We start from the raw sequence: 20,428 nt of genomic DNA on the forward strand, positions 1-20,428 counted from the left end.
TTTCTTTTTTTATTTAATATAAGGTTTTTTAAAATTTTTTTTTTTATAAACATGGATGACTTTTCTCTTTCTTATTATTATGATTAAGGTTGAAGGAAATGTTCATCAACTTAGTTGGTAAAAACCTCCATAATGCCCAATGAACATTTTGAAAATATTCAAGTGTAAACATTAATTGTTTTCATATTTATCTTTAATAACATTTTGATAGTGATATATTATACCCATATTTAACATTGTTTTATTTATATTCACATGCTTACGAAATTAATAAGAACAATCACATTGAACTAATTAAACAAAATATTTGTTATTGTGTATGTCTACATCAAAACATTTAAATCAACACTAATTGAACAATAACTTATAATAATACGCGTATCGCACGAGGTAAAATACTTAGTATATATATATATATATATAATTAAACAAAAGAAATCCTACTACAAAACTTCAAATGCATGCCTATCTTTACTCTTTTAAATCCAGCCTTAAAAATACTTAAACTAAAAATACTTTTAATTATTTTTCTACCAACACACTAAATTTACCTCATATACCCTCAAAATATTTTTTTTACCCCTATCTATCCAAACTACATTTATATATTAATTTAAAGATCTCCATCTAACAATAATACTTATAATGAAATTATTACAACATACTAACTCTTAAAATACTACAATACCTTTTTTACATTAATAACGACATCGCTACTGCTATTGCCACCCGTTGCAGCTTCCACAACCCATCATTGTCACCATCGCCGTCATCACCTCTGCATTACATGGGTACTCTTCTGGTTAATTATTAATATAAAGCGTCTCTCAAATCATTATTAAATGTGTTACGATAAAGATTTTTCATTCCATAAGAAATGCTATAATATTTTTTTAGAACAAATATTATAAATATATTAAATCTTGTTTTCAGATTGCAAGTTATAAAAATGGAAAATGTTTCAATCTGTTCTATTAGAAAACTTTGTAAAAGCAGATTTGATCATGTTTTATAGTTTTCATTTTCTTAACAGTATAGTTTTTATAGGAAAGTCATAAGATGATTCGACAAGTAAACATAACCTTAAAACATTATAGCTTTAGCTACAGGAAAGAAAAACCATAGTTCGATTCGTGTCACTCATGGATTTTAGTAATATTTTGAGATAGCTAATTTAATTTGGGAGTGCATAGCCATGCATTAATCGGTTAATCTTCCATTTCACTCTTTAATGAGTATATGTCAAAGTCAAAGCGGTCATTAGAAAATACAAACACCATTGATAAAAATGAACAATAATAGGAATCTCGTTCTAGATATACTAGCGTTGTACCCGCGCGATGCAGCGGGGAATAAGAAAAAAACGCCGGTGGTTTGATGGTGGTTTGTGGGGCGGCGGCGATGAAAAAGAAAAAAAAATAAGCCGGCGGCAGTGGATGGTTGTTTGATGGTAGTTTTTGGGGCGGTGGTGGATAGTGTTTATGGGGGATAGCGTACATAGAAGGTGGATTGCGGCGGTGGATGGTGGTATTTGGGGAGGTGGTGGATGGTGTTTATGGGGGAAGAAAATCAGAGAAGGGGAGAGGGAGAAAAAATCGGAAATCGGATGAACGTATGTGTTTGTAATGAGCGTGATGGAGAAAAAATAGGATAGTATAAATTAGGAGGGCATAAAAGACATTTTAAAGGTAGAAGTATTAAAAGGGAGTGAGGTAGTTTCTTTATTAATGGAGTATAGATATAGAAAACATATGCTAGGAACATAAACTAAAGATTCCTTAATATTAGGAAGGTGTACGAAATGGCCCAGCCGTTTCTTGTTTTTTGTTTTGCACAAATTATCTTTTCTCTACTTTTTTTCAAATATAATAACCCTGCCCTTCTCCTACAGGTATGTAACTTTTTCATCTCATAGAACTTATTTTATATTCGGGTTTCATGCATGCCTAATTGCCTATGCATATTTAAATTTGTAATATATATATTTTGTTGGTTCATGATTTTCAGACTAGAGTTCTGGAGGATTGGCGGGGGTTTCCCTGCCTTTCCAAGTAACATCCAGAAATGTCGTCACCATCTTCCAAGAAAAACAAGAACAAAAACCGCGATCGTAAACCTCATAATAGTCATTCCGATTCAAACATCCCACCAATTCATAAATGGTTGCCTTTTCTAGATAATAAATCAATTGGGGGAGGTAATTCCAACGATAAAGCCATCTTAATAGGAGCAATCGCAGGGGCAACATTCTTACTTGTTCTCATCCTAATATGTTTGTGTTGTTGTTGCTGTTGTAAGCGAAGGAAGAAAATACACCAAAATAAAAGTACAAATTTTTTTTTGTGGTTTTGTTAATTTACCAAAACCTTAGAGAATTTATATGAGATACTACATGCATAGATATATTGTTCTACTTTAACTGAATTTAAAATATCGATCTCTTAAAATCCTAATCATATTTTACCAAGATTTATGCATGTAGTAACATGTTATTGAGAACATTGTCATAACCATACCTTCAATATTGTCACATTATTTCATACTTAGATTTCGTAACATTCAAGCTTCCATGCTTTGCGTAGAAATTGAACGAAAACAACAAGCTATGAACGAACAAACGCAATCCAAAGACATTCATCTAAAAATGCCTCCACGAACTTCAATTGAATCACAAAATTTTGAACCACCCATGACAAGTAGTGGTGACACGGGATTGTCAGGACCTCACCGAACCCCCTTACCACCTCCACACCCTGGGCTTGCTTTGGGGTTCAGTCAAGGCAATTTTACGTATGATGAATTAGCCACAGCAACCCGTGGATTTGATAGGTCTTTGCTTTTAGGACAAGGTGGGTTTGGTTATGTGTATAAAGGTGTGTTACCTAATGGAAAAGAGATAGCGGTGAAGAGCCTTAAAGCCGGTAGTGGTCAAGGAGAACGTGAGTTTCAAGCAGAAGTTGAGATTATTAGTCGTGTACATCATCGCCATCTTGTATCTTTAATTGGATATTGTATCGCGGATGAAAAAAGAATGCTGGTTTATGAGTTTATACCCAATCGAACTCTCGAATACCATCTTCAACGTATGCACTAAACCCTAAATGGATTATGGTTATAAAATTTACATATCCATTTACATTTACGGTTAACATTATATTTCATGGTTTAATTTTTAGGTAAGGGTCGGATCATTCTTGATTCCTCTACACGGTTAAAGATTGCATTAGGAGCGGCTAAAGGTTTTGCTTACCTTCATGAAGATTGTAAGGACTCTTTCTTTTCGTCATGTGGAATTCCCAGAAGTGGCACAATGGATGGGTTAGTAGGTTGGGTAATGGGTCGAAGCCAGTTTGGGTTAATATGGGTAAACTTTGTCTGGGATGGGTGAAACCCAAACACATTGTTAAAATTCAAATTTCTAATTGATTAATGTGTCAAATGTGGGTACAAATTTCATATTATCTCACTTATGAATCTAACTTTTTTATTTTTTTATTTTCTTGACTGATAAAAAAAATATAGATGTGGACAATTGCCTTAACTGACTCATTTGTAAGTGCAAATGGTTCCAAATATATTACGAGTACTCCGTAAATGGTGTGAGGTCAAATATGTTGAACATATTTTGACCCAAAATATTTCCTTTTGTAATCAAAGCTTTTGATTTTATTTTCTTGACTGGGTAAGGAAAAAATATAGACATATATAGAAAATTGCCTAATTGGCTCTTACATAAGTGTAAATGGTTTCATGACTAACTCATAAGAAATTCTTTGGTAATTGTATAAGTTTCATGATATACAGGCAATCCGCGCATTATACACAGAGACATCAAGGCTGCAAATATACTAATCGATAACCAGTATGAGGCCAAGGTACTAATAAGAATAAAATCAAAACTACTTGATTGAACTAAGAGGCTAATTTCACTAAAGTAATCAGGTCGCCGATTTTGGCTTAGCAAAACTTTCGGCGGAGGAAAACACTCATGTTTCAACACGAATCATGGGAACATTCGGGTATGTGGCAATTATCTCAATAGGATATCATACAACTTCACTAACAATACAAACTTTGATTGTACAATCAGGGTATTTGAATTTACATATGCAGCTACTTATATGAACAAACATTTTGACAAACAAATTACATAGGCAGCTACTTATATCCCAAAAATGGTTTTTTCCTGTCCTTTTCTCAGAATTTGTTGCTACTTTAGAAATATCAGAAGTTTGAAACACTATAAACATCTATCTATTCTCTCTAATTACAATTCCTAACGCATACATGCACTATATTCTACAATGTGTTTCATAACAACCGTCTGATATAATATTACCATTTAGATAATCACTATCAAAATGCGGCACATATAAAACTTTTATGAAACAAAACTTAATGTATAAATTATGGGTATATTAATGTATTAGGTACCTCGCTCCTGAATATGCATGCACTGGTAAGCTCACAGATAAATCTGATGTTTTTTCGTTTGGAGTCGTGCTTTTGGAACTCGTTACTGGAAGAAAAGCGGTGGAAATCGATAGTGAAGATGATAGTTTAATCGACTGGGTAAGTGTTTCATCTTTATGGTCCAATCAATTTCTTTATTAGAGATGAGAAGATGAATGAGTCGAGTAAAAGATCAAATTGCGCTCTGGTTGCCTTAAACATTAGTTTTTGAGTAAAATTCAATTATATAAGCATTAACTATGACTGCAAAACAAATATATATAAGTACATTGAATCTTTGAACACAAGGATTAATTATAATAGACCTTGAACGACTATCAACCTAATTTTCATTTTTCTCTTATTATTTGTTATTCTTTTGCCCCATACAGGCTAGCCCGGTACTCATGCAACTATCTAATGGGGGGAGTTTTGATGCAATTGTGGATCCACGGTTGGAGGGTAATTACAACAGAGAGGATATGCATCGCATGGTAGCATGTGCAGCTGCTTGCCTTCGACATGTTGCTAAAAGACGACCTAAAATGAGCCAGGTGTGTATTAGGGTGTTTGAGATTGATTATATGTTATTAAAGAATAATCATAATAAATAATGAGATAGTATTAACAAGGTTAGTTGTAGATAACCGAATGTAAAATATGGTTATCCACACACTAAATGTAAAAGGTTAAAATCTATTGTGACGTAAAATTGTAATAATCAGCTAATAAGATTTCAAAACGTGAATCCAAACACCCTCTTTGACTTTTAAAAACTTATATCTACTCACATATTCGTACTCAATCTAATCATATGGTATACCGAAACATGACAGATTGTGCGTGTATTAGAAGGTGATGTATCCTTGGATGATTTGAATAAAGATAAAAAAGCAAATACCACAAATAGCTGAAGTGATGGAAGCCGCCCTGACTATGATATGCATTCATACAACAGATATAATAGAAGATACAATTCAGGAAATATGTCAAGCCAAGAATTCTCTCAAGTGGCGAGTATGGCATGTCTAGCAAATCTCCACATAGGCGCCCGGGAAACTAAAACTCTTGGATGATCCAAATGAGCAGGATGTAGGAAGAAAGAGAGTAACGAGAAAGATTAGATATACATGCATGTATGCAAAAATGATAAATAGATCATGCTTGTAGTCAATAGTATATATGGTGCTTAACTTATGTTTTAGGCATTATATCATCATATTGCATGTAGAGTGTCAAGGCATTTGGGTTTTTTTCCGGATCGTACTTGGCATTGTGTTATGTTTAGAACTTGACATAATTATGGATTAATCTATAAACATTTCCTTGCTTGAATTGTGTAATGCATATGTATGTATATACAAAATACCTCGAACGTACACTTTGTGAATAGTATATATTAAGTGTATGAGAAAATGTCCGATTCAACGTTAGTTAATCAACATAGCCAAGAATAATTAAACTGACATAGAGGTGACAAAATTAATTAATAGACGTACGAGACGTGTTTGTTAACACCCAATTAATATTATCTTTGAGTCTGCTCAGATCAAAGGAACAACTAATTTCACAATTTCTAAATTAAATAATCTTAGCAATAAAATCTAAATTTTAGTAACCGGATAGTTTCCATGCCGCCCGCACCTCTGTCTTGTCCAAGTCATGGCTATACGCTTGGTCTACCATTCCTACCCTCAGGTTTCGGGAATCCTTGATGTCTATTATTAGCGAAGTAGATGAACAAGACATTAATCACTTGAAATTGATGGACCGGGATCTGCAAATTAAGGTATGTACGTAGAGGACAATATATGCGCGCATAGAAAGTTTTGATGTTCTGATCAACTACAGGATCCAGAAGTCAGCTAGAAAATGGATTAGGCAAGTAACTTCTAAAAGATGCCTCAAGAAGCTTTCTGTTACTATCAATAACTTTCACGGTCATAAGCTTGATTGCATTGCCAGGTGAGATATTCTCGGCTAACAACCTTGATACACTAAGAGTAACATATGATTGGAAAAGTATTATCTGTGTTCGGCTGAGTGGTGATCTCGTGATCAACTGTGCCTCCCTACGAGTCCTGGAGTTGGAAAATGTGAGCTTATGTGAAGAGCGAGCCAATTCATAAGTTATTGTCTACTTGTAAAGTACTTGAAAAGTTAAGCCTTTGGGCTCTTTCTGAAATGAAGATTAAAAACCTTCCTTGTCTTCGTGATTTGAAATACAATTCATACAATTCAAGAGGACGAACTAATGATTTAGAAGTTGTTGAAGATGTCCCAAGTCTTCGCGCGTTTCATTATTCAGTTAAGAAATGGCCGAAGTCTCTAAATGTCGATTTGTTAGCTAGGAGGCCTGACACACTTAACTTTAGATGGTATAAGAGTGAATGACGCATTGTTAGACATGATCCAATCCAAATTTCCACGTCTCGAGAGTTTGAGCATTAAAATGAGTAATACGTGGCTTGAAAGGTTGTCACTCAAATGTGCTTCATTGAAGAGATTTTCCCTTTCATTTCGTAGCTACTACTCGAAAATTCCTACCCTTTCCTTTTCAACCATCTCTACTCGGAAAATTGACCTCATACTTTCGTTGTCGACACTTGATAATTCTTTCTTTATTAAGATGAGGGAAACATTCAATTCATCAAACAACTTTGACATCCAAATAATATTAAGTCGCGATATATATGAAGTAAGCATCGACGTTGGTGATCTAAGAGGAAGAGTTTGGTTTCCAGCAACGAATGTGCAACAGCTAACACTTAAGGGAACTGATCCATACTGGTGGCATAAGATGCATGTACGTTGTTGATGCCTTTAATCTAATATGTCATCCAAATTGCATAAGGTACTCATCAAAGACCACAAGTACTACTTCTGAGTGTATATGAGGGGAAAATAGAAAAAAACCCTGGTCTAAAAGATGCTCAAATAATTGAAAATCCATCCATATATATAATGGAGTATTGGAAGCCCAGCTGGCTAGTTTTTGAAGAACTTTTAATGACCCGTTCGCTGAGGATTGTTGCATTGAGTTCAAATTGATTTGGTTTTCTCAATAGAGTTTGTGCATTGAGTTCAAATTGATTTGGTTTTCTCAATAATATTAAGTCGCCATGCTTTGTGAATACTCCGCAAGTCAATGGAACTAGTTTTTATGCAGCTCCACCAAATCTTTGAGCGAAAAGATAATAAGAGGTTCAACCTTATACCAATAGCTAACCAGGTTCCATATATACCAACGAAGCAACATGACACGAACACAAATGTGTTCAGCAGTTTCGTAGCCATCATCACACATCCCACAAAAGGTATCCCAAAGTAACAGTCACGGGCCTGTAATGCCGCTAAGGTAGGAATGCGGTTCATCACAACTCTCCACACGAAAATGTTGCACTTCTTGAGTACCCATTTAGCCCACTTGTTCCTCCGCTACTTGTCATGAATCATGACTCTCACTCTCTCATCGTTACGGCTTCTAATGCATCGCTACTTTATCTTGTATAATATGTTCCAATTATTATGATTAACTATTTTTAAAATGCACATAGAATTTTCGTATAGACTTATGGTTTTGGAACTGAAATACAGGGGAAATTGATAGTGAGGACAATAGTTTAATGGGCAAGTATTTATGTTGTCTTTGGTTTGTAAATGAGTTTGGTTATAGATATGGGTTTCAAACAAAATATAAAGTCAAAATCCAAACCCGTTATTATGGGTTTGAGGCCATGGGTATTAAATCCAAACTTTAGACATATGAAAGAGAGTGAGATAGATACTCTTAGTAAGATACTAAACCGTCGTCCATTGTCTCCTCTCGTATCGCTCCAACAAAAGTTTCAAATAATTTTTTTTTATCTTGTTTTCATCATCTGGAATTTCCAACCTTGTATACATACCCTTAAAATTGAGAATTATCGTGCCCACGGTTTAGGGTATCAATTTGAGTTGGGGTATCAACTGGGTTTAGGGATGACAATGGGTAATCCGATCCAATGAACATCCACTTAATCCGATCTATTATTGAGGGATATGGATGACGTTACGTGGATGAATATTGGATGTGCAGTGAATATGGATGTTTAATGGAGTGAATATGAATAAAAAATTGTCATCAATGGATTTCATCCATTAACCCAAAATTATATATATTTTTTTATTATTATTTACGAGTATATTATTACATATATAAATGCATATGTGATTAACATATATTACATTTTCGTTAATTTTATATATGACTTGTAACTATAAATGTGGTGTGTTTCTAAATTTTGATGTTGCAACAAAAAAATCTGCAAGCAAGATTAAGCTAGTAGTAATAAGTATTTAATAATGGAAAAATGATCCGTACCGCAGACTTTACCTGAGCTTAGGTACTGCCACATTAAAAAAAGTTACATATTAAACCTTTGAATTTAATAAACATACATAACCCCCCTGAATTTTACATAAACTCTCCCTGAATTTTACATAATCACCCCTGCCTTACCTAAGATAGGTATTGCATGTTTTACCTAACCTTTCCCCTTTAATAATTTAGACTTTTTGGGTTGCAAAAATGGAAAAATATCATGTCCTTTGGTTGTATAAGTTAGAAAACTAGTGACTTTTGATTGTATATAGAAAAAATTTATGACTTGTGATGGTAAAAAATTGGAATAACATGTTTATTGAAAAAAGTGACTTTTACTGCATATTTTAAGTTGTTTTTTTTGTGCAAAAATAATTTAAAGACATCCAATGGATATCCATGTATCCATTGGATATGAATATGAATGGATGAAAACTTTCTAAACGGATATAGATGTGGATATGAATGATAGAAAAATAAATGGATATGGATATGACGACATCTGATCCGTATCCGATCCATTTTCATCTATAACTGGGTTAGATCAAGTAATTGGAGCCATTGCTATTGGAGACAGAAATTAAAGGTTCGATTCTCATGTCTAGTAAAGGTAAAAGTCATTTTCTACATTTGGTAAACTTAGAGTCAATCTATCTACCTTTGATAGACGTGTGACTGTCTATATCTCAACATCCCGGTATTTTGTCGAAGACAGTATTAAGTCTAAAACTCATAAAAATCGACATTGAAGGTTACCTATTTGGACCAATTTAGATTAATTATTTGTTAGAAAATCTTATTTTTTGAGGTGAATATCAAGGTCTAATATGACTGATTTTATAGAATGAAGCAACCCATTTTATCTATAGTTTTGCTAATCGGGATTCCCGGGAAAAATAAAGAATTTTTTCCAAAAAGTCATCATCAATTGCGCTAAGTTTTTATCTGAAAAGGAAACATAGGGAATTACTTGATTGTATTGTTAGCCTTAGCAATAACATTATGACATCATCATATTTAACGAGGAATTACCGTATGACTGTATTGTACATCGCAAAATTTCTCTTGTAAAAGGAAAGAGCGAGAGAGAGAAGCAATCAGAAGAGATCTAGTCGCAAACTTTCTTTAGTTTTGCGCTCCTCTCAATATCTTCACACTCTCAAGATCTATATATTATCTTTCAATTCAATTTCACATTTGTGTTTAAACCTCCTATTCTCTCTCTAAAATGGCTCAATACGTTAAAAAAGACGATGATCGTGACGAAGAAGGTAATTACTTACATTTTCTGTATCTATATCTATATCTATAAGTATGATATAGTTATCTCATTATAGCATATTCCTTCTGTTATTTTCTGATATAATGATCTCCGATTTCAGTTTTTTAGATCTACATTGCGGTTAATAATTAGGTCATGAATGTGAATCTAGTTCAATATGATTTTACTAGTTGTTGAAGTAATTTGTGTTAACATGATCTGATTTTGTTTGTGATGGTGAAAATATGTTGATTTGACTGTGATATTGTGTGATTTAGCGGATATCGGTTTTTGTATCAGATCTGCATTGCGGTTATATAGGTCATGAATGATGATGCTATTAGTTTCTTATAAGGTGATTAGTAATCTGTTTATGAAACGGTGATGTCGGTAGATCTGTTGTGTGCCTACGAAGGTTTCGTGAAACTACGTTAGAGCATACACGCTGACTATTAGAAACTGTTTTCTCATCTACCGAACGGAATTTGATTCAATGTAGGAGCATTTACGATAGGCATTAGCAATTTAGGATACTTTACATTGGTTAAAGATGATATCGATCAGTGTCACCTATGATCATGAGATCTGGTTTGGTATCAGTTGAAGTGGAGTACGGATGCGTGACTACATGAGTCTGTACTCTTTAGGTACCATTAGTTTTGTTTGGTATTGTAAATTTATAACCCAGAGATGATATGGTAGCTCCATGAGCTCTATAATTTGATAACTGTACCAAAGATTTAAATAGGGGGCACATACTATCCTTTCTAGAGACTGTCACTTTTTTTTGCATGCCCTCCCCCGAAGAGATACAGTGTAGAATTAGTACTCTTTTGAGCCTAAGCATTTTACATATCATCACTAGAGCTGGCATATCGTGTCTGACACGACAAGACACGAACACGATAGGGTTAAACACGAACACGACACGATAGCTAATCGTATCAGTTTTTCCAAACACGAACACGACACGATTTTTAACAGGTTACACGCTAAGGGACCTGTTAAGAGACCTGTTAAGGGACTTGTTAAAAGTTACACGATAAGGGACCTGTTAAGGGACCCGATAACGTATCTTATTGTGTTTTAACGTGTCTTATTGTGTTTTAACGCATCGTTAACGTGTCTTTAACGGGTCTTTAACGTGTCTTAACATGTCCGTATATATATTACTTATCTTATCGTGTCTTATCGTGTGTTAACAGGTCCGGACCTGTTAAGACACGATAACTATTAGTGTCTTAACAGGTCCGGACCTGTTAAGAAACGAAACACGTTAAGGCCAATCACGAAACACGAAAAAACCAGGTCGTGTCGTGTCGTGCTAACAGGTCCGTGTCAGAAATTGCCGGCTCAAATCATCACTGGTTTTATGATGCTCATTTTATTTGATACATTGTTTAATCTACATTCTGTTGAAATAGGCTCAAACAATACATTTAGGCTAATCTGATTAGTGAGTTTTTAAAAATCATTACTATGGTTGATCTGAGCGTTGATGAAGGTGTCAAGTCCAGTTCAGTTTAAGCGACTGTTTCTCTTATGAAAGCTGATGGAATTTATTGTAACCTGTATGTTACTTTGATTTATCAGGAATGGCGTGTTTTCTACAGCCATTGCAACTCATAATAGTACAGACTGACTCCTTTGCTCCATCTTCTTAACCACCCAACTAAGTCTAGTTAAATGGAGGAGCAAATCTAACTTAAAAACTGATCTCTGCTTCTCATACTCATTGTTGGTTACACCGCTGTTTATTAGCCTGCATATACTTTAGATTAGCTGAAGATCATGGTGTTTTTGTAACTTCATAGTTACTTGACGTTAATGTATATCTTCTGTATTTTTATGTGGCCTCTTTGTCTGTTTGTCATGATCAGCCGAGTACTCTCCCTTTTCGGGAATTGAAAAGGGAGCAGTTCTTCAGGAAGCTAGGGTCTTCAATGATCCTCAACTAGATTCAAGGAGGTGCTCTCAGGTGCGTATTTTGGCCATCTGATCTCTGCCACATTACGTTCCGAGTTCCGACATACCATCTAACAGCTTTTATTCCTTTTTTGTTTGTTTCTTGCCAGGTTATTACAAAGCTGCTGTATCTTCTGAATCAAGGTGATAGTTTCACAAAGGTTAGATCTTTTTCCATAACTGTTCAGAAAGAAAACATTCAATATTCTTACAGATATAATGTCGTGTAAGAGAGGAAATAGGTTAGGACTTGAATCTGGTTTTTATATTGTATATTCTTGTTAAGTAACCTTTCACTTGAAGCTGATAGGCAAGCCCTAATATGTCTGTTTTTAAAGTTCATGTATACATATATGTGTATCGTTGCATGTGGTACACATAAGCATTCAAACTCTGCAAGGAGTAATATATTTGGGATGTGTATCTATTGCTCCAAGTTGAACACACTCACAATTTTCTGAACGTAAGGTGTGCCATTGCATGTGGTACATATAGCTGTTCTTCGTTGAAATGCATGTTACTTTATTTGTTGAGCACTGTAATTTTGCAGATTAAGGTTAAAATTTAACGTTTCTCTTGATTTGCAGACCGAAGCTACAGAAGTTTTCTTTTCAGTAACAAAACTTTTCCAGGCTAGAGACATTGGATTACGTAGAATGGTTTACCTGATTATAAAGGAGCTATCTCCTTCTGCTGACGAGGTCTCAGACTTGATATTGTGTCATCAGTTATTATGGTTCTCATATGTTTTCCTGTTTGAGTGACATGATATACTTCTTTGTGCATTAAAGGTTATAATGGTCACAAGTTCCCTAATGAAAGACATGAATAGCAAGACTGATGTGTATCGAGCAAATGCCATTCGTGTCCTCTGTCGCATTACAGATGGAACACTTCTTACTCAAATTGAGAGATACCTAAAACAAGCTATTGTTGACAAAAACCCTGTCGTAGCTAGTGCAGCCCTAGTCAGCGGTATCCATTTGCTTCAGGTACAGCTTTGTGCTTTAATTGTATTAGCTTTTCTTACTGCTGTTTTTAAGATCTCTAGTTATTTTGTATCGTTTGCATGTTAGACAAACCCAGAGATTGTGAAAAGATGGAGCAATGAGGTACAAGAAGCTGTTCAATCAAGGGCGGCACTAGTACAATTTCATGCTCTTGCTTTGCTCCAACAGGTATGGCAGTTAAATGTTTCTGAATGTTATATTTATGTTTCACAAGCTGTATGATGATCTGGGTGTCCTTGTTACACATGCACTTCACTTAATTATCCTAATATCCTTGGCTATCTTTTGGGTTCATTTGTGTATAAAGTGGATGCAGGAAATTTTCTAGTTACACATTGCTAAAACCAAATTGTTCTATTTGCAGATAAGACAAAATGATCGGTTAGCTGTAAGCAAATTAGTTACTAGCTTGACAAAGGGTACCGTTCGTTCACCTTTGGCTCAATGCCTGCTGATTCGTTACACCAGTCAGGTACCTGTCCTGTTTGTGAACATAATTTTTCACGAAAATAAGATACTTCTCTTATTTCTGAAAGTGGAGTTGTTGCTACTTGGGAAAGATGTTAATCACTTACACGAATAAATTTAAGTTCTCAGGTTATTAGGGAGTCGAGCATGAATAGCCAAACTGAGGACCGACCATTTTATGACTATTTGGAAGGTTGCCTCCGCCACAAAGCAGAGATGGTCATTCTTGAAGCTGCCAGGGCAATAACGGAATTAAATGATGTTACTAACCGGGAATTGACCCCAGCAATCACTGTCTTACAGCTTTTCCTGAGTTCATCTAAGCCTGTAGTCCGGTTCGCTGCCGTCCGCACGTTAAACAAGGTCAACTGCTCTCCACCTGTAACAATATCCAACTGCTCATTTTACTGTATTTAAGTGTCATGCACATGTCCTTAGGGTTCACCTTATTTTATAATCTTAAAGAAGAGACAGTGATGCTTTTTGACTGGTGTTGACAAACTTCCTCATGAATTCATCATAAATAGGCGTATGACATTTACTTTTGCAGAACACGTAAACAACTGTTACTCCGGTCATAGGGAATGAAACCATTATTTTATGGATGACTTGTTTTATTGTTCACATCCTCATTGTAGCTCAACCAAATATTTAGTCGAACAAATAAGCGTCGGCTTGTATACGGTTTGAACACAAGGGATAATGTTTTTGACTTTTCAGCAGTAGCTTTATAACTGTTTTTCCTTATTTTGAAGTGTGTGTGTATATAAACATATATATATATATATATGTGGGGGGGGGGGGGGAGCCTTATTTTGAGAACCCATTTTTTTGTAAGAACTCCTAATATTTTTATTGGATCACATGTTTTTTTTGTTCATTCACATGTGAAACTTTATAAAAATATATGTTGCAGAAGAATTTTTTTTCAAAACCTTACATATAGCCGTTTGTCACATGTGAACAGAAAATGTGAACAAATTCATTCACAAGTTCATAAAAAGCTACTTTGAAGGTTTCATAAAAAAGTTTCTTCTACAACATACCTTTTTATATCATTTCACATGTGAATGAGCAAAAAAAACATGTGAACAAGTATATTATCTAAGAGTTCTCATGGTTCTTACAAAAAAAATGGTTCTCAAAATAAGGAAACTCTATGTGTGTGTGTGTGTGTGTGTTTATATATCGTCATGAGCACACAGGATTCATAGAGATCAAATCTTAAGGGTGTAGTTGGTATTGAAATACCTTTTCACCTTCCCCCAAATTCACAAATGTTTTTGTCCTGGGAATGTTTTAGACTTGCATGCTTTGTAATTTCAATATAAAGTAAAGTTTCTTACCCTGGCACTGCACCATTGCTATTGCAGTTGGCTTGCATAGGTAGCATATACATATACCAAATTGGTAATTCTTGAACAGTGAAATGCTATCAATTTTGGTTCCCAAGATTAGATTTATATAGTTGATTCAGGTGACACTGTTAAATGGGTCCTTCTGATACATTTCTCTTTTTTACTAGCGTTATAGTGTAATTTATGAGTTCATTTTCCTAATAGTGCTTGGTAAATTGACCGGTTGACTTTCTTTAGGATTGCATTGCCGGAATAGGATGCTAATAGTACACTATTATGTGCCATTTATGTAACATAAGTAAGCAAGAGTCGTGCACATGGCACACTGCCACACTGGTATTGTTGTATTTAGTTGCTGTCAATGCCCGTCATGGATTTAGTTTTTTGCCATAGGTTTATACTTAGACATTATGAACGTATCTATGTAATTGATCTGCTATTGTGATGCATGATCACATTTTAGTGATTCATAGTTTCTGTGGGAAATAACTCCTCATGAAATAGTAAAATACAACTCACTTGGACTGATCAGAAGGGTTATAGTAAAAAAATATCAATCAACTTTACATAATTAGTTGGCTATCGACCATCTTGTTTGCCTCTTAAAATGCACTCTGTGTACTGTAGAAACTATCCTGAAGTAATAATTGGTATCTGGTTCAGGTGGCAATGACGCATCCAATGGCTGTAACTACCTGTAACATAGATATGGAGAGTTTGATTTCAGATCAAAACAGAAGCATTGCAACTCTTGCTATTACCACACTGCTGAAAACAGGCAATGAATCAGGTGTTGATCGTTTGATGAAACAAATTACCAACTTCATGTCTGACATTGCTGACGAGTTCAAAATTGTTGTGGTCGATGCCATTAGATCATTGTGTTTGAAGTTTCCCCTTAAGTTCAGAACATTGTGAGTCTGTTCAACCTTACTCCTTAACAATTTTTTAGGGACTGTCTCAATTAGTATATCTTAAATTTGTTTGTTTTTTTTTTTATCAGGATGGGTTTCTTGAGCAATATTCTGAGAGAGGAAGGTGGATTTGAATACAAGAAAGCAATTGTTGATTCGATTGTAACCATCATTAGAGATATCCCAGATGCAAAAGAGAGTGGGCTCCTTCACCTTTGTGAATTCATTGAGGACTGTGAATTCACATATCTATCAACACAGGTTAGCATGTTCTTTCATTTATTTATGTTTGCTGATTTAACATTAGAGATAGCAATCTTTATCTATTTAATAATTAAAAATAGTTTCGGATAATGGTTTATACGGAGTATCTGGTCGAAAGTTGCCCATAGTGTTATGCATTACACCTCCCAAGTCCTAAACCACTCTATCGAGTCAGTTCGAATTATAGCAAATTTGTAATAATGTTCGGCACACTAATCTATTATGAAAGTTATTCCAAAATCTTGAAACATCAACTATAACCTGCCGATGCTGTCCATTTGCCACCATCAGGCTGTTTCTAGCTTTTAGTGTTTTTGTATATCTATTTGCTATCACTAAACTTGTTTCCTTTGTTTTATGTGTAGATTCTTCATTTTCTAGGAATTGAGGGACCAAAAACATCAGATCCTAGCAAATTCATCCGGTACATATATAACCGTGTGATACTTGAGAATGCAACTGTTCGAGCTAGTGCCGTGAGCACTTTGGCAAAGTTTGGTGCCATGGTTGACCCATTGAAGGTAATTTGACCTTATATTTTGTTAATAGTAAAGCAAACTAATATTTATCTTACTAACGTTAAGTTGCTCTTTATACTGTAATGCAGCCTCGCATCTTTGTTTTGTTGAGGCGCTGTCTATATGATATTGATGACGAGGTTAGTTGCCTTAAAAGCAGTATACATATGTTTTTACTTATGATTAGTAGATCCTCATTCCAAAGTATATACAATGTTTGACTTGCACACAGTTAAAAGGTGTTTGACTCTTGATAACATTTGAAAAGAAACTTGTGGTTCAAAGTTAATACAATAATAACCTCACTTTTATAATACAATATATGACCTGCTAACAAGTGTTTCGAACCTGGCAAATGCGCTTGAACTGTACCATAAGTCAATAATTACCCTTTTTGTCCTGGTAACAACACGCCCGCCTCACCCATGCCATCCTAATGTATCTGCAACCAGTCACAAATATCATCGTCTTATTAGTTACTACAATTTGGCGTCAAAAAATTTTTCTTTTGCTGATTGTATGACACTATGTGTAGGTTCGTGACAGGGCTACACTGTATCTAAACACTATTGGAGGTGATGGTTCTGTTATTGAAACTGATATAGGAGTAAAGGAATTTCTCTTTGGGTCGCTGGATATTCCACTAGCCAATCTGGAGACTAGTTTGAAGAACTACGTAAGACGACACACAACTTCTTTCTCTCTTATGACTGTCTGTACAAGAATCATTTTGTATAATTATTTACTGACATTGCAGGAACCATCAGATGAACCCTTTGATGTCAGTTCTGTATCAAGGGAGACCAGGTCTCGGCCATTTGCGGAAAAGAAATCTGCGGCTAAAAAGCCTACTGGTCTAGGTGCTCCTCCAGCTGGCCCCACTTCAGCGGTTGATACATATGAAAAATTGCTATTATCAATTCCAGAGTTCTCTACGTTTGGAAAGCTTTTCAAGGTTTTTGATGACATTATTTAATGATATATAATGAACTTTTCAGCACCAATTAGTGGCAGTTTTGACCCATTTTTTTATGAATTGGTCAAATCTATGTTACATATTCTATCCAATGGGTAACATAAAAGCTCGAAAGGAAACGGGTCAGATGGGTCAAACAGTATTAAAAATCCCCCAAGGTTCATAATGCATCAATGATAAAACCTACTATTGAAAGGACATAATCCATTTCTTAAAATTTGCGGATAAAAAGTATCTTGAGTCAACCCAAACTGTATCCAAAATACCCATTGTGACCTGTACCTAATCATATGTCACCAATTTTTCCAGCATTAGGTTTTGTGTTTTTCTTTTACTTACCCTAGTTATGGTGTTTCGTATGCAATTTTTTTTTGTAACCAGTCCTCTGCACCAGTGGAACTCACTGAAGCTGAGACAGAGTACGCTGTTAACGTTGTCAAACACATATTTGATAAGCATGTTGTGTTCCAGTACAACTGTACCAATACAATTCCTGAACAGTTATTGGAAGATGTAAGCTCTAATCTAAAGATAAAGTTTTTGTGTAAAGTCGAGTAAAGAATCTCTACTTATTGTGCTGCCTGTTATCAGGTCACCATCGTTGTGGATGCTTCAGAAGCAGAGGAATTTGAAGAACTAGCAACCAAGCCACTAAAATCCCTACCATATGATTCACCAGGACAAACATTTGTTGCATTTGAGAAACCAGAAGGTGTTCCAGCTGTTGGCAAATTTACCAATGTTCTACGGTTCGTTGTTAAAGAGGTAATTATTGACAATCTGAAGTTCTGAACTATTTACAACCACTAGTTATTTTTCCTGTCTGCATATGTGATTAAAAATCGAGACTAATATGTTTTGATCCAAATGTTAGGTTGATCCTTCCACTGGCGAGGCCGAGGAAGATGGCGTGGAAGATGAATACCAGCTGGAGGAATTTGAATTGGTTGCAGCTGATTACATGCTTAAAATTGGGGTTTCCAATTTCAGGAATGCATGGGAATCATTGGGTGAAGACTTTGAGCGTGTTGATGAGTATGGTCTTGGCCCAAGGGAAAGTTTGAAAGAAGCTGTTAGTGCCGTTATTGGCCTTCTTGGCATGCAGCCTTGTGAGGTAAGTAAATTACTGCCAAATTACTGCTCTTTAATAAATTTGTACTTGGATCTATAATTTGGCGAGCAATATGAACAATTTATGCTCTATGAAAATTACATCCTTTTGGGATGTTTTGAAAATAAAAACTATTTAGATCAATCTACTCTTATTGTATCTTTATTAATTGATATAACCCACTAATTTTCTTTCATGTGTCATTCTCGATCAAATTTGGCAATTTTTATTGATAGAAGATAGAGTGAACATTAGCTTCTCCAATAAAGAACGAACCCTGTGTGAAATTTTACCTACAACTAATGTCATGTTTCAGGGCACAGAAGTAGTGGCAGCCAACTCAAGATCACACACATGCTTGTTATCAGGGGTATACATAGGCAACGTGAGGGTACTTGTTCGCTTATCATTTGGAGTGGACAGTAGCAAAGAGGTGGCAATGAAACTTGCTGTTAGATCAGAGGACGAAGCTGTAAGCGACGCAATTCATGAACTAGTTGCCAACTAGTTCATTTTTCTGTTTTTGAAAATTTTCAATTTAAAAAATTGAATCAAAGTACGTTTACTTGCTGAGCTTGATGCGGAGATATAATGTTATTCTTTGTACCTTAGTGAATAAGACAGTTTTCTACAAGGCAGTTTATTCAATACCCCGAGACATTTACTAGGAACACAGTATGTGTATTTCTTTTAACTTCACTTTCTTATGTGTTATATTATAGGCACTATACTTTATTTGTGGTCTTTATATGTAATTAATATAGGACAAGAAACATTTGGTCAAAGTATTCAATGGGTTCGTGTAAACATTTTACTGCATGTGGATTATTATACACATACTATAGGGTGGTTTGATTGGTTATTAGGAATTTCTTCCAAATCAAATACTCAATTACATTGACCAAATATATCTTTACAAGTTGTTTCCCTCATCCATAAACCAAACACCACGTAAACGTTGCATCTAACATGTGTAGCGTCATAGTTTAAAAAAAAATGTTACTTGGCTCTGCAAGTACTGATTTAGCCTTCATAAGTTCATAATAAGAGTACTAGAACTCACACATGACACATATGACGTATACCGCTTAGGCGAGCCCAAAATGGTTGATAACATATTTATGTTTTAACCAAAGTTTTATAATGTACAATATTGAATACACAGATTGCCAGCTTAATTCTTTTCTTCTAGGTAAATGCAATTAAATAACATAACTTCACGTCTTCACTTCTGTTTTCAAGTAAATAATGTGCTTTGGAAAATATCAGTAGAGGTAGTCTAATCTCAAAATTTGTTCCAACATAAGTAAAAATTTGGTGAACTATACCATTATAGATTTATAGATAGTTTACTTTCACTTTTGTTTCAATTTTGGTAATATTGTGTGTCACGAATTCAAATAAATAAAGTAAATATCTAAAAAAAAGTTAATATATGTTCTGGTAAACATGAAAGCAGATTGCTATTTTATCACTGTCCTATTTTTATGACCAGAGAACCATTAATTTTAATAATTTAACGTAAGCTCTGAGTAGAGTTGTGTCCAGCAAAACAAAATATGAAATCACTTAATTTATTATAAACTCAAGACAATAACCTTAATTATATAGTGTTGATAATGTAGGTCGATTTGTCATGTAAATCTCATAAGCTAGATCGTGTTGCATCCTAATAAACGATTATTTGTCATATACATATTTAGTTTTGGGATTATTTCACACTGTTACATCATTGTCAACAATTTCGACTTCAAACATCTAAATGAAT

The 20,428-nt window shown here is 34.7% G+C and overlaps 2 protein-coding genes across 2 annotated transcripts; both read left to right on the forward strand.

Annotated features, from left to right (window-relative positions):
* Nucleotides 1-2,588: 2,588 nt before the first annotated feature.
* On the forward strand, nt 2,589-3,388 carry LOC122597483 (proline-rich receptor-like protein kinase PERK4). Its single transcript, XM_043770073.1, has 2 exons — nt 2,589-3,083; nt 3,177-3,388. The coding sequence occupies exons 1-2, from the start codon at nt 2,606-2,608 to the stop codon at nt 3,386-3,388; spliced, it is 690 nt and encodes a 229-aa protein (XP_043626008.1). The 5' UTR covers nt 2,589-2,605.
* Nucleotides 3,389-9,877: 6,489 nt separating this feature from the next.
* On the forward strand, nt 9,878-19,467 carry LOC122595572 (coatomer subunit gamma-2-like). Its single transcript, XM_043767958.1, has 18 exons — nt 9,878-10,086; nt 11,957-12,054; nt 12,152-12,202; nt 12,629-12,742; nt 12,833-13,033; nt 13,118-13,219; nt 13,416-13,523; nt 13,649-13,882; nt 15,541-15,791; nt 15,881-16,052; nt 16,421-16,576; nt 16,663-16,713; nt 17,109-17,249; nt 17,331-17,528; nt 17,931-18,062; nt 18,141-18,314; nt 18,424-18,663; nt 18,977-19,467. The coding sequence occupies exons 1-18, from the start codon at nt 10,044-10,046 to the stop codon at nt 19,166-19,168; spliced, it is 2,658 nt and encodes an 885-aa protein (XP_043623893.1). The 5' UTR covers nt 9,878-10,043; the 3' UTR covers nt 19,169-19,467.
* The last annotated feature ends 961 nt before the right edge of the window (nt 19,468-20,428 follow it).

Source organism: Erigeron canadensis, chromosome 4 (assembly GCF_010389155.1).
Source record: "Erigeron canadensis isolate Cc75 chromosome 4, C_canadensis_v1, whole genome shotgun sequence".
In the NCBI taxonomy this organism is placed as follows: Eukaryota; Viridiplantae; Streptophyta; class Magnoliopsida; order Asterales; family Asteraceae; genus Erigeron; species Erigeron canadensis.

Excerpts from the sequence above, each read along its gene's own strand:
- LOC122597483 (XM_043770073.1), top strand. The coding sequence starts at position 2,606 with ATGAACGAACAAACGCAATCCAAAGACATTCATCTAAAAATGCCTCCA. Across the intron at positions 3,084-3,176 it reads TCTCGAATACCATCTTCAAC|GTAAGGGTCGGATCATTCTT; the intron begins GTATGCACTAAA and ends TTTAATTTTTAG.
- LOC122595572 (XM_043767958.1), top strand. The coding sequence starts at position 10,044 with ATGGCTCAATACGTTAAAAAAGACGATGATCGTGACGAAGAAG. Across the intron at positions 12,055-12,151 it reads ATTCAAGGAGGTGCTCTCAG|GTTATTACAAAGCTGCTGTA; the intron begins GTGCGTATTTTG and ends GTTTCTTGCCAG. Across the intron at positions 13,034-13,117 it reads GCGGTATCCATTTGCTTCAG|ACAAACCCAGAGATTGTGAA; the intron begins GTACAGCTTTGT and ends TTTGCATGTTAG.